This window comes from Rhinolophus sinicus, chromosome 2 (genome assembly GCF_057876585.1).
Source record: "Rhinolophus sinicus isolate RSI-liver-muscle chromosome 2, RSI-T2T, whole genome shotgun sequence".
Taxonomy (NCBI): domain Eukaryota; kingdom Metazoa; phylum Chordata; class Mammalia; order Chiroptera; family Rhinolophidae; genus Rhinolophus; species Rhinolophus sinicus.
In genome coordinates, this window is record NC_142502.1 from 66,018,053 (window position 1) to 66,033,289 (window position 15,237).

A 15,237-nucleotide genomic window follows, 5' to 3' on the forward strand; every position below is an offset into this window, starting at 1 on the left:
TTTTTATTGAATAAATAAATACATATCATCTTGTTTAATCCTCAAAACTATTCTATAAGGCAGGTAATATAATTATCCCCATTTTTCAGATGGAGTAACTGAGGCCCAGAGAGATTAAGTTTTCCCAAGCCACAGAGCTAGAATGTGGTAGCACAAGATTCAAACAGTCAGATTCCACACTTCATAGTTGTATCAAATTGTGCCTCCCCAATAAATATACATGTTGAAGTCCTAACCCCTGGTACCTGTGGATGTGAAACTAATATAATATTCTTAAACAATGGCACTATAGAAATATAATAAGTAATTCCAAAAGAATTGAAAAAACATTTCAAATAATGGCAGCAATGTTGGAGATATGTACAAAATTTCTCAAGCAGTATGACTCTTTTGAAGAGCAATACTTATTTGGTAAATCTCTGGAATCTGAATTTCAGAGATTTGTTTTAAATTCAGTCTTACTATTTTAGAGTTTTATTCTATATGCCATGTTATTAATTGGGACTTTGTGAACTTAAACTTGTAGCTTTATAATAAAATAGATTGAGCAATGAAACAACTAGATTGAGAAGGAAAAGAGTGCATTGTAAAGGAAATCAATGTACTACATAGAATTTATAGTTAAAAATAGCTGCATAAGTGAAAGACTAATAAGGTAGTATAACTTGAATTACTCTGAAAGTAATATAACAACTCCTATGTGAATAACACAAAAATATAGGTATGTATATTTGACCTTCAGGCATTTAAAACATTTAATTAAGGACCTGGTGCATTGGGTTAGATTTATGCTCTATAATTCAATAGCCCATAGCCACATGCAGCTATTAAGTACTTGAAATGTGGCCAGCAGAATTGCAACACTCAATTTTAAATTTTATTTGATTTTAATTTAAATATAAAACATATTCAATTTAGTTATTGGAACACTTTTAAGTATGCTTGCAACAACTTGGGTATATGAATCCCAATTGTACCTAATTGGGTACTATGTTAACTGTAAGTTTTATAAAATGTAAGTACAGAACAAGTATTTTTGATAAAAATTTGGTGTCTACATTGAAATGTGCTGTAAGTATAAAATACACACTAGATTTCAAAGACACGGTTTGATAAAAAGAAAGTAAAACCATAATATTTATATTGATAATATAGTGACATAATATTTTAGATATATTTGATTAAAATATATTATTAAAATAAATTTCACCTGTTTATTTTTACTTTTAAAAACTGTATCTACCTGGGAAACTCTAAATTATATATGTGATTCACATTATATTTCTGTTAGATGGCATTGCTCTACACCAGTTGTTCTCAAAATGTGGTCACTTGACCATCATAATAAGCATCACCTGGGAACTTGCTAGAAATGCAGATTATGGACCTTCGCCTAGACTTACTGAATCCAAGACTCTTGGGGTGGGGCCCTGCTTTAAAAAAGCCCTTCAACTCATTCTGATGCACGCAAAAGTGTGAGAACCATTATTCTAAACCAGTGCTTTTCACCCTTGGCTGCAAATTAGAATCATCTGGGGACTTTGGGGCAAAAAATCCTGGTGCTAAAGCTACAACCTAGACCAAGTAAGTCTTGGCCCAGTCAAGAGTGTTTTTTAAAGCTCTCCAGGTGATTCTATTATGGAATAAAGATTGAAAACCACTGGTCCAGATCCTTGATCTTTAAATTTTGCTCTCTAGAGGGGCGGAGGCCAACTTCTGTTTCGCTTTCCGCTTCCGACAGGGCAATAGATGTCTACCCTGCTTCCTGCCATGGTGATTTTCTTTCCTGGATGGGGAGACACAGAAGCCTTTGCAGGTATCAGAAGTTTATATATCAAATATATCTAAATGTACCAATTATGCTTGTTACATTACATGTGAACATGGCTGTGCTTTCTTGGTTTGATATTACGTATTAGGCTTTCACCAGATACACAGGGTGAACTTGGAATTAAGCAGGCAGAAGAAAATGTAAAAGCTTTCAAACAACAGAGATGACAAATGATATTTCTTTGAATAGAATTATTCTGGGAGGATTTTCTCAGGAGTTTTATCTTTATACACTGCTCTTACCACACAGCAGAAGCTACCACGCTTCATTGCACTTAATTGCTGGAGTTCACTGGTGGCTTTAGTTCCACAGGGTCATCAGTGGTGCTAATAGAAATATTTCTGTTCTCCAGTGCCATGGAGATTGTGACACTGTAGTACACCTACTGTGTTTCCCCGAAATTAAGACCTAGCTGGACAATCAGCTCTAATGCGTCTTTTGGAGCAAAAATTAATATAAGACACGTTCTTATTTTACTATAATGTAAGACTGGGTCTTATATAATGCAATATAATGTAATACCGGGACTTACATTAATTTTTGCTCCAAAAGACGCATTAGAGCTAATTGTCCGGCTAGGTCTTATTTTCGGGGAAACAGGTTAATGGTTGGTTCTCTTGCTGTTGAAAAGCTAAAAACATTGGCAAATCCAGCCAATATAACCTTGAAAATCTATGAAGGTCTGATGCATATTCATGTCACCAGGAAAATGCTATCAAGCGATTCATTGATAAACTTCTACCTCTTGTTGATGGACATCGCTAAGAGGACTCGGGTAGAAGTACACGAGCATCGTTGGAGTAGAGTAGAAACCTTTTCTGGTGCCCTATCTTGAAAATTGTAATGTTTTCAGTGTTCAACTGTTTCACAAATACACATTAATGACACAGACTAAATAATGTTTCCTTGTGGGAAATTTATGATTTGTTGTTTCTATACATGTACTGTATAATAGGATCCAGAATTTACTATATATATATATATATATATATATATATATATATAATATATATATATATATTTAATATATATATATATTTAATGATTGTAATACATAAGAATGAGGTGGTATTACATCATTCCTAATAATAGAGATAATGCTTTTAAGTGTTAATAATATTGAGTTATATAGCTTACTTAAAAATTGTGCTCTATAGAGCTCTAGAGTCACTTAAGAGGATGGAGGTTTTGCTTAAACTTTTGATTAAAGAATAGAATAACACAAAGGTACATCTCTTTAAAGTATTCTAATGAATGTACCGTATATTCAAATACCAATGACTCATGTACCGTATATTCAAATACCAATAATATAGCTGGATTCATCAGGAATTGCTTGGAACCAGGTGTAGATTCTACTGAAAGGCTGCCTAACTCCAACGTATGTATCTTTGAGGACCAGAGGAATCTGCAGACAAACCTTACTCCATTAGTTTCTTCCCATATAGTTATCTTCCCACAGTTTGCCACCTTTGGAAGCCTAAAACTGCTTTCCTTTATCCTCTCATTTCTCTATAAGTTTATTGTTCTTTGTGAAAGATGCTCTATAGATTGCAGTTGTAAGCTGCTGTTTTGAATAACTTTTTTTTAAGGTTTCCCCTGTGTGATGTGCATTGCATGTGTTAATAAACTCATTCTTTTGCTCATGTGTTCTTGTTAAAAGAGTCCCAGCTGAAAACCTAAAATGGGTAGAGATAAAGTTTTGCTTCCCCTATATTAGCACTCATTCAAATTGTATCCTTACTTCAGTATGTAGGCAAAAAGTCAACTCTTTCTTTGGTTGGCAATTACCCTGGGGCTGGCCATCCCAGGCATTCAGTCACCTACATTTGACTCTGAACTTTGAGGGTGGGAAACCTGGTAGATTTTCTTTTCTTCAAAATACTGAACTCTGGAATTCTCAAATTAGAATCCCAAAAGGTCAAAGTCTTTCCTTCAAAGGAAACATACCAAAAACCAGGTATATTCAGCTTTTCAACTAAAAAAAAAATTAGAAGTTATTTTACATAATGTGCTTTTTGTGTGAAGAAATACAGGATCATTTACTAAATATCCCAAACCACCATTTAGCTACTTTTTTTCTATTAGATTATCCTTTTTCTCAAGAAAGTAAGACATTTGAAATGCTGTATATGCTATTAGGTGTTTCCTGAATTTTCTTTATAAGCATACCATGTTTTATTGCATTTAGCATTATTGCTCCTCACAGATGTTGTTTTTTCTTTTTTTCTTTACAAATTGAAGATAGGACTCTCCCCCAGCAAAAAGATTACGGCTTGCTTTATTGTGACACTCGCTTTATTCCAGTGATCTGGAACTGAACCCGCAATATGAGTTGTATGCCTGTACTTGAAATCTCAGTGACATTAGATCAGAGTACTATAACCATATTTTAAGATAATTAGAGCTCATTGTGCACTAAACTGACTTGGGCAAGAAAAATTTGATTTTGACTGTAGGTTTACTGTTCTAACCTGTGTAACAGAAACCTACAGTTTTCTTAGTTTGTGAATAACACCCATTCTTAACATTATCAGTTGTGCACTGAGTGACTGCACAACTGCAGTTTCTTCCAAGGAAAATTAAAGCAAGAATGTTTCTATGTTTTTGTTTCCTCCATGTTTTTTGTTTGTTAATTATTTTTGCAATAAAACCTAACCTTATAAATGATTTAAAAGGACTGAAAATTTTAGTGTTCTGGCTAACATTTATGTGGAAAAATAAGTTCTCAGTATTCTTGAAATTGCACATGAATATACAAGATGGCTCCCTAGCTAGGCCTTATACTGTTATTCAAAATGATTGGAACTCTTTTCATAAGAGATAAACATGAAAGAGAGATGTGAACCTTACCTACACTGGCAGGATTTTGTAATCCTTTTGTAATGATGCCTTGGAGGAAGAGCCCACACACTCTTCTTGGGCTACTTACTCCCTATATTTATATCAGCTTTCCTGTATGTAGATATTGTATCACAGAAGCAGGAATAGACAGGCAAAATATCTAATTTATGTAATAAGAGCTGCATTATAATAAGGTTCTGTTGTACTAACATTTTTTGTTTTGTCTTCACTGTCTTCTGTTTGGTTCCCAGGCCTGTTAAAACTTTTTGTCTCAGATGAAGCACTCTAATTGTAATGTGCCTCAGTTAATTTAAGAGAGTGACTTTTGTAACATATACCTTCTTCTCACATGTTGTAGGGTTAATTATTTATGGATTCCAGAATTCACAGTGAAAAACGTTATTTAAATGCAAGGGATGTTTTTTAAAAACCCTGTGATACCAATAAAATGTTCTCTAAATAAAACAATTGATTCTGGATAGGCTGAAGAAGCTTCTGGAGATAAGTATGGTCGAAAAACAATTACTGTAACAAATCTTTCTGATAAGAAAAATAACATAATTACAAATAAAGACATTGATTAAATATGTGTCTAGTTTGTGGATATATAAAACCAACAAATAATTAATCTCAAATACTATCTTTCATAATATTATTAGGTAGAGATGAATAGGGCAAAAACTAGGATTCTTATTTAACTGAAGCATGGAGGAAACTGAGGCATGGAAATCTTTAGTGTTTGTTGTTGTGTCAGGCACTCCTTTTGGGTCTGATCTGTTTCTGCATTCCTTGCAACTTTAAGTATAAATATCAAAACAGAATTTTAGCGCTGTAACATCATTTATTCTGACCCTGTCATTTTACCAAAGAAGGAACTGAAGCCCTTAAAGATTGAGTTACTCATTATTCAGAGACAGGTTCTTAAACATCTTGGGTTCTAGAACTTAATGAAAATTATATACAAGATATATATGACTGTTTATTGGACCTAACACATTTGCATTCTAACACACCTTGCCTGGCATTAAAATAAAATTCCCATGTTTAATTTACAGGTACTCATGCGATGTCGCGGCCTGCTCTCTCTTCTTTTGCCTTTCTCCCAGTTCTATTTGGGCCTTGGCTTTGTGGGTCAAGGTTGATTTCCTCCTGCCTCCTGCTCCCAGGCAAGGCTGGCACCCAGGACTGTGCGGGTAGAGAACTTTGAAATTCGCCTAACTGGAAGGGAGAGATTAAATCTGATTCCCATCAGTCAGGGGTGGTTTTATGCAAACAACCCTTGGGTCCCCTGTGGTCCCACATCCCTGCCGAGCTCTCTGGCTGGGGGTCCACCTTTACCAGGGGTGAGGCTCCCACGAGCTGGGGGCTAGCAGGGGGAACCTGGCCTTACTCCTCACGTGGGTCTCTAGGGTAAGGAGAGCACTCAGTGCACAACACTGAGACACATCCCACCTAGTGATGGGCTAGTCCAGTTGTGACTAGAAGCGTGGTGGTTAGATGGGGGAGCCTGCAAGTGGAGGGGGGCGACTCCCACGGCCGCCTCCCCTCAGGAACGCGCGCGCAGCGCCTTCAGGGCCTCGCTCTTCCTCACTAGCCGGCTCGGCTGATCTCCTGACATGACTCAGCGTTTCTCACAGGCTGTCCTGCAGGAGACACCGACTTCTTGCCGGCTCCTCCCGCCGTGTCCACCCCCTCTCGCCACTCACTCCCGCCCCCGGCCCGGGGCCCTTCCCCTGGGTGGCCGCAGCCACAGCCGCCGCCGCAGTCAGCTCGGACGCCCCAGAAGCATCTGCCGCCTGTACCCTGTGTGTCCCACGCTCCAGCCGGACCCCGCCGCCCCACCGAGCACCCGCCATGGAGCCGGAAGCCCCCCGCCGCCGCCACACCCACCAGCGCGGCATCGCGGTGATGCGGAACCCCAGCCTCAACAAGGTAAACCGCAGGCCCGCCTGGCAGCCCCACGGCCTCTCTCGGTCCGGGTCAGGCCCCTCCCGCGTGTCCCTTCAACAGGGAGTCACCCCTCCGCCTGCTCCCCGGACGGTGCCCGCCGATGTGCGGGCCCGGGGCCTGCAGGGCGCCCTCCGTGCCTCAGCGCTGGTGGCGTGGAGGGGGCCGCCCGTTCCAGCCTGTGCCCAGGAGTGTGATGGGAGGGTGGTGCTGGTACCTCCGCACCTCGGCATCCTGTTTTGGGACAAGAGAAGATGTAACTTGTTTACAGTACTTTTTGGCGTCTCCTCTCCAAAGCAAGAGAGCCAAGCTAAAAAAAAGTAGTATCAGAAAAAGTGTGTGCATCTAGTGTGTTGTGAAGGTAGCAGGTAAGCTGACAAGTCAGCCTTGTTGTGCCACGCACCAATTACTGGTTCTCGGTGTGGCAATTCTTGGAGGCTGCTTGGAGAGAAGTGGCCCTACTGGTCCAGCCTGGACAGAAATGTGTTCTGAGAGCCTTGGATCACATTAACAACCTGCAAGTCAAGGCCTCTTGGTTTCTGGAGTGACACGGCTAAGAGTCTGGGAATGCGTGGTGGGTGGCTTCTGCCTTGGACACTTTGCATGGCCTGGTACAAAAGCCCTGTTCTTGACATGGGACTGTGGGTAACGCCATTTCTATTTTTTGAATCTGGCCTTCTGGAAATTTAGAATTTTTTTTGGATCCCTTTTTATTAAAAGGGGAATTCAGTGTACACTCTGTTCAGAGTCCCTTTTTCAGGTCCTGGTAACATTTCATTTTGCTTCACTGGTAGTGTAGTATAAACACCTAAGATTTCTCTCACATGAAAAACACTTTAGAATTTATAATTTTGCTTATCTGGATACTAAGCAGTCACACTTATTTTATAGCTGAGTTTGTCTCTGGATTGTTACTTTTGTGTGTATGTGCTTTTGACATTCCCTTTTTATTTAGTACATGGAAAATGTATCAGTCAGCACAGAGATCTGTTTAGTCATTTTGGTTGTCTCTTTAGTAGACACACTTTTTTATTAAGAACTGAATCTCAGCTTTTTCCCCGGTCACTGTGACTGGTGATTTGTTGATCATTAATGGCTTGAAGACTTGTGATCGCTTTTATTTAATAAATTACAGTTATTGTGAGTGCTCTTTCATTTTTGTGGTGACAGGCAACTTTTACAAATCTATGATTAGTATTTGTGGCTGTAAAACATTATGAAATTTTACATACTTCTTTTTTTCTTCAGAATGAATTTAATTGCTAGTTTGATGTTTTTTCTTCCTTTTTATTATTCTGCAGGTTGGGGCCTATTTTCAGTAGAACAAAGGTAAAATGTGAGGTGACAAAACAATTTGTGACTTTCATGTGAAGCTGCCTTCTGTTTATGACCAAATAATAGGTCACCATTTAAGAAGGACCATATGAGTGGTATATAACCCATTTGAGCTTCCTCAAGTCAGGGACAAGAGTGTCTGTTTCCAATGGGCGCATGGAATATGCAATCCCTGAGCAAGAGTAATTACGCCTTTACTGTTTACATCAAGAATTTATGATATTAAAACCCTTTTGATTCCTGTTCACCAAAAGGATTAATTTCTGCTTAAAAACAATAGTATTACACAGATCTTCCACCAAAGGTAGCAAGGTGTAGCATTAATATGTTAAGACATGTTTTTCAATTTGTCATTGAACTTTATTGTTTGCAGAGTATCAAATTGGATTTAAACTCTAGTTCACCAATTTCTGGGTGATTAATGGAATAAACTTTACTCTTTTTATTCAGTTCTAAGACAGTTGGGTGATACCTCATGGAAGTAACAATATCTTCATATGTACCATAGCTGTGGGACATTCTTGATCAGTTCTGCACTGAAGACTTCTGGGCCTTTAAGTTTTCTAGTAGCCCTGGAATTTTTATTGATTTTTGTGATAATTTTGGCTCCAAAGAAACACTAGTATTTCTTATCCTCCTATAACACCCCATCCTGTTACCTGGCTGCACAAAGACTTCTTCAGCCATACTCACACAGACCTTTATCATCTTACTTTTGGGTAACTGCAGTAGTTTCACTGGTATTATTTTCAGTATTAATAGTCTGTCCTACATCTAGGTATGAAAGAAATATCTTAACCAATTAGCATTTTCTTTATGTTACTCTTCTGTTATCCAAGTATGTATAATATGTTGTTATTTCCTATTTTGTTGAATGTAATATCAATTTGTCAATTAGGTTTACCGTCTTTTCCAAATTTATCTCATTAGTTCCCCAACTTAGCCTTCCACTTAAAATATATTTGCTGAATTTCTTACTTAATACTTTGTGTAATTCCTACAATTAAAATGTCATTGGTTGATTTAATCATGATTGCTCTAGGGAAGACTTTCCTAATTATTTTTGTTCTATTATCATGACTTAACACCTCTGTTTTTTATGTATGTGGTTTTACTGTGTATTTTACATTTTGTATTTACTGCATTGTATTTTTTCTTATTTTATTTTGATTGTCATGGGGCAGGAGTCATAATAGAACAGAATTTTGCTCAGTGAACATTAAATAAATGTTTACTTAATGAATGAATGAGCCATGTTTTTATTTCTGTTTGTCTTCCAAATAGCTTGTAAAGCAGGTTGCTCTTAAAGTGTTAGGTGGCGCATTATCCTAAGACATTTATCCTCTTTAATGTAATTTCTTAAAAGTAAATTCAAGAAATTGAAGTCTAAAGCTCAGTTGACTCCCTATACCATTATATTGTGCAATGGAATATAGTCAGAAGAGTTGGAATTTAGTTGAAACCTGACCATCCCATGAAATTTTAAATGCTTTGCCGATAACCTTTGGGAGGTACTTAGTCTTGGTAAAAATCAAGGTTAACAGTAGATGTGATCTGAATTGAAAAATGAAAAATTAAAAAAAAAACCTAAGATAAATAGGATCTTTCTTTTTGGTAATAATTCATGTACGAGTATGATTTTTACTATTTGCTTATACTCAAATATACATCATTCCAGGTAGGAATTCATCATAGCATTTGGGGAAGTACTTCTACGTCACACTTATGATATTCAATCTTTCTCTATATAGCCCAGACTGTGTTGAGGTACTTTTCTGTTGAATGATTTGTATTATATGTGGTTTTCTAATTTAGTGTGTAATGTTTATGATTTTTTTCAAGGCTACCTTCTGATTTAGGTAAGCTGTGTTGGAAATTTTTTCTCAGAAATTTTCATGTGACTACTAGTAATGCTTCATAAATCACTCTTTAAAATTATACACAAAAATAATCACATCTATTTTTTATTTCTCAGTTTATTAGTTTGCTTTATTTCTCCATGCAGTCATAGAGAGCACTAGTTGATGTTTCTATCATAATTAACTTTTGCTTACATGGTTTCCATATCTTTAAGATTAATAACATGACCTACAAATAAATTTCCAAAAAATACTACTTCAATATTTTATGTAGTTTGATCCAGTTTAAGTTAGTGATAGTGTTTTATTAAAGTCAGTTTAGTCTGCATTATTAACTGTTAAATCTGAAAAATTAGCTTCTGGGCAAGTGCTCTGGTAGGTGTGTCCTGGCATGTCAAGACCTAGTTGGATGTGTTGTAGGGAAAAGAGAGAAACAAGTCTCATGACTATGAAGGAAAGGTACCTTAAACCTCTTCTTTTTCTTCAGTGTAAACTATACCAGAATGAAGCATTCAGAAATTTTCACCTACCACAGTTCTCTGGAGTTGCCTGAGCAATCTGAGAAACTTGGTACATTATTTAACTTGGAATCCCACTGATGTGAAGGCCATTGTCATGAAGATGTATAGCCATACGCCTCCATACTGTCTATTACTTTGCTGCAGTTAAAACAATAGCAGTAGTATAGGATGGTACAAAACAAAATAATGTTGTGCTCTAATGAGTACAAAGATGAGTTTGGTTTGAGAACTCTTAAGACTGGTAATACGGAGTACAGAAAATATTGAAGAGAGGAATAGGTTTGAGATTTTTCCTTTTTGTGTTCTGATTTCCGTCTAACTTTGGGCAAGTATGGGAAATGTGATGTAATGGAATGAGTATTCTAAGCCTTTGTGTCTAGAAGAAATAAGCCCAAGTCCCAATTCTTCCAATTAGCAGATGTGAGATTTTCTTAACTAGCTTCAGTTACTGTCGTTGTAAAATAGAGTGAAAATTTCATTGATTTACCTTTCTTTATTTAATAAATATTTATTCAGAACCCACTATATGCTAGGTAATATTCTGGGTGTAGCGGATATAGCAATGAGTAAGATTCCTGCTGTGAGTGTACTTACATTTTCTTTATAATATGATTTCTATCTTGCTTCTTCATTCAGATATTTATAAGATTAATTGAGGTGGGGCATATTAATTTTTTTCTAAGTTATATTTTATAAAATCGTGTTTATTACTACAACTAATTATTAATATGATAGCACTTTTACATATGGAGTCTGAGCTCATAGCTGGAACAATTATAAAGTACTTTTTAGTGTACTTACCTTCTCTCTTGAATTTTTGATGACAGGATTATGTGACATTTAATTTATAAATTTTATAGTTAAAAAATGTATACATATCTTTGGGAGAAACAGATTTACATTTTACTCTCAGATTCATATAAGTGAGCTTGACTGATAACCACATGACCTTTGCAATCTTTCATACATTTTCACAGAATGCCAGGTGTGGGTTAAAGAATATCTTTGTGAAAAAAAAGTAAAAAGAAAGCTTTTTGTTTCTCAGTACTCTGTTCAGTGTGTGTAAAGTTTTGGAAGTATGAAAGAACGCGACTTGTTAGAGGAAGGTAGAGGTATGCCTTTGGTGATTAGGATTACTGGGATGAGAGAGAGTGAATTGTAAAGACGTGAAATTTAAAGTTCCAGTGGTGTGAGACCAGCCTTTAATTTATTGAGTTTGATTTTGGAAATAATCAGTTACTCTGACAAAATAAGTGTTTGGACGATTTTCCAATGTTTTTCAAAACCAGCGTGACCAAATACTGTTACGTAGTTCCTTCTTATCCACAGGGGATTTGTTCCAAGACCCCCAGTGAATGCCTGAAAGCTTAGATAGCACTGAACCCCATTTATACTGTTTTTTCCTGTACATACCTACTTTTGCACTTAAAAGAAGCACTTTATAGCTTTTCTCTGGCATATCCAAATGCCAGCGTTGCTACTGTTGCACTTTGGGGCTGTTATTTAGTAAAATAAGTTTTATTTGAACTCATAACCAAGATGGCGCTGAGTGACTTAGGGCGGGGAGCACAAAGGGATGGTGCACGTCCTGGGTGGAACAGAGTGGCCTCTTGAGATTTTGTCACACTACTTAGAATGATGCACAATTTAAAATTTATGAATCGTTTATTTCTGGAATGTTCTATGTAATATTTTCAGACCACTGTTGATTCTAGGTAACTCAAACCACAGAAGGCAAAACCGTGGATAAGGGGGGACATCTGTAGACTCAGGATTGCCTGATTTGGACTATTCATTACTTCATTATTTCTTTTGTTATCGAGCCAACTCGGCAAACTTTGCTGACAGAATATGGATCCAGAATTGATCATCAGATATGTTACAATTCAGTAGAACTAATTTGTGAATGGTTCTAAATTAAATGATTAAGACATTTTCTTTCTTAAGACATGTGGCCTAAATGTAAAGTGTGGTTGTTTGTATTCTTACGGTGATACTTAAAATATTTTATGGCTTATATGTTAATTTTTACCTGTTGTTAGCTTAAGGTATATAATGTAGTACAGGCATACCTTTCTTATTGCATATCACTGTGCTTCGCTTTTTGTGCTCCACAGTTGCATGTTTTACAAATTGAAGGCAGGGCTCCTCCATCAGCAAAAAGATTACATCTGGCTTATTAGGAGATTCGCTTTATTGTGGTGGTCTGGAACCAAACCTGCAGTAGGTGTGTCTGTATATGTTAAACAAAGGATTATTGCCTTAAGTTAATTTAGAGGGTTTATTCCATCAATGTTTTCCCTCAGGCGTGAAAATATATCTTAGCCTTGATAAAACTGTTTTCAGATACTTGAAGTCTTTGAGTTTAAAGAGAGGGGAGAGACACTATACCTTTAAGTTACTATATTTTAATCTGGTAGTTTGGGAAGTTATTATAATAATGAATAATGTTCTCTAAAAAGATGGGATTATAACTATTAATTAGAGTTTCTATACTCATAAACAAACCCCAGACCTAAAACACTAGGATTTTTTTAATAATCAGGTAATGGTTGAGTAAGAACATCAGCAAAAGTACTTACATGTTCCTAAGAATGTTCATGATTACATTATGAGTATCTCTGGGATAGTTAAATTCTGAACTGTTAAGACCTGAGATGTGGAGACTGAAGGAGTCCTAAGACTTCATTATAATATTAGGGCTAGGCCTCATAAATTTAGAATTAAAATGCATTTAAATTGTGCATTCAGAGTGCTCTAAGATATTTGCAAACTTTTCTGATTTTGACATAGTACACACACACACACACACACACACACACACACACACAATGTACTTGTGTGTATGAACATATTGTCATTGGCTGAATTGTTTCCTCCCAAAAGTCATATATTGAAGTCTTAATCCCCACTATCTCAGAATATAACCATATTTGGAAATAGGTCTTTAAGGATGTAATTAAGTTAAAATCAGGTCTTTAGGGTAGGCCCTCATCCAGTATGACTGGTGTCTTTATAAGAGGAGATTAGGACACACACAGGAAAGACCATGTGAAGACAAAGGGAGAAGACAGCTACCTGTAAGGCAATGAAGAGAAGCCTAGAATGTAAGCAACCCTGCCCACACCTGCGTCTTGGACTTCCAGCCTCCAGAATTGTGAGAATAAATCTGTGTTGTTTTAGCCACCAGTCTGGTACCTTCTTATGGCAGCCTTAGCAAACTAATACACTTACACAGTATGACAATTAAATTTGTGAACTCATCCTAGAAAAATGCTACATATATCATTGCTGAATATCAGTATGGTCACCTTTGAAGTTACTCCCATTGGGAAGCTATGCACTGACGCCAGTTCTTAATCCACCCTTCAAAGCAGTTTTGGAGCTCTTTTTCTGGAATGGCCCTGGGAGCTGTCGTCATATTACCCTTGATGTCCTGAATGCCATCAAAATGTCTTCCTTTCCATATTTCCTTTGTCTTTGGGTAAAAAAAAAAGACACTGGGGGCCAGATCAGGTGAGTAGGGAGGGTGTTCCAATACTCTTGTTTACTGGCTAAAAACTCCCTCACAGACAAATCCATGTGAGCCGGTGCATTGTTGTGATGCAAGAGCCATGAACTGTTGGTGAAACGTGCAGGTCCTCTAAGTTTTTCATGCAGCCTTTTCAGCACTTCCAAATAGTAAACTTGGTTAACTGTCCCATTGGTACAAATTCATGATGAATAATCTCTCTGATATCAAAAAAGGTTAACAACATTGTTTTGACTCTTGATTTGTACTGATGGAATTTTCTGGTCGTGGAGAATGGCTGACTTTCATTGTGCACTTTGAAACTTTGTTTCAGGGTCATAGTGGTACACGCATGTTTCATCACCAGTGATAACATGGCCCAAAACATCATCTTGTCTCTCCGAAAGGTCTTGGCAAACTTCGACTCTCCTTTGCTGTTGTTCATCGGTGAGCTCCTTCAGGACCAGTTTTGCACACACCTTTTTCACGCCAAGATTTTCAGTTAAGATTTTCCTAACTTTCTCTATCGATGTTTACTTGGTCTGCTATCTCACAGTCAGCTGACGATTTTGATGCACAGTTTGAGGAATTTTTGCAATGTTTTTGTCAGTTCTGCTCGTTACTGGCCGCCCTGACCTCTCTTCATCCGTGGTGCATTTTCTCTCCCCTCAGAAGAACGTTTAATCCATTTGTACACTGCCATTTTGTTCATGGCATTATCCCCATAAACTTGGACTAACATGTCCTTCATTTCACTTCCACTCTTGCCAAGTTTAACAAGAAATTGAATGTTTGTTTGTGGTCTGATTCAAGCTCAGACATTCTCACGACGGCACACAAAAACACGCAACAACAATAATGAACACCACTCAGCAAGACACCGCCACACATTCACACATTAACACGAACACAGCTGTGAGACACTGACATACCAAGGTTATGAAACCTTACCAGTCTATTTGTACAGTGCTGCCAATGTAAGCACACCGTGGCAAGTTTGTGAACCTAATTGTCAGACCTCGTAACTGAAAAAAAATTTCATAATATGATACTTTCCCTTGCTGTGTTCAATGCACTCTAGTAGTATCTGTTCTATTTCAATTAAAAACCAATGTTGGTTGTGATTCAATAATGAATTACAATCCATAGTTTAAAAAATTCTGCTCTATGACTTCTTTAAGTAGTGCATTCACCCCTGGGAAGATTAATATACAATAACTTTCTTTTCTGTGTCTTAGTTTTGCTTGTGGGCTCCAGTTTGCCTGGGCAGTATGGGCCCCTTTGTTTTTCTATCTATGTGACCAAATTGAGGTATCTTTTAAACAAATAATCTTAACACTGTGGGAACATTATTATTGTTGCTAATAGTGGCAAGTTTGGTCAGTCAGC

The 15,237-nt window shown here is 37.1% G+C and overlaps 1 protein-coding gene and 1 pseudogene across 1 annotated transcript in view; both read left to right on the forward strand.

Moving 5' to 3' along the window:
- Positions 1–1,868: 1,868 nt before the first annotated feature.
- LOC109446353 (acyl-protein thioesterase 1-like) lies at positions 1,869–2,684 on the forward strand (annotated as a pseudogene).
- Positions 2,685–6,011: 3,327 nt separating this feature from the next.
- Positions 6,012–15,237, forward strand: part of ME1 (malic enzyme 1) — a 174,817-nt gene continuing 165,591 nt past the window's right edge. Inside the window, exon 1 of the mRNA XM_019729541.3 lies at positions 6,012–6,607. Coding sequence (XP_019585100.1) covers positions 6,530–6,607 — 78 coding nt within the window. The 5' untranslated portion in view covers positions 6,012–6,529. The remainder of the gene's footprint in view (positions 6,608–15,237) is intronic.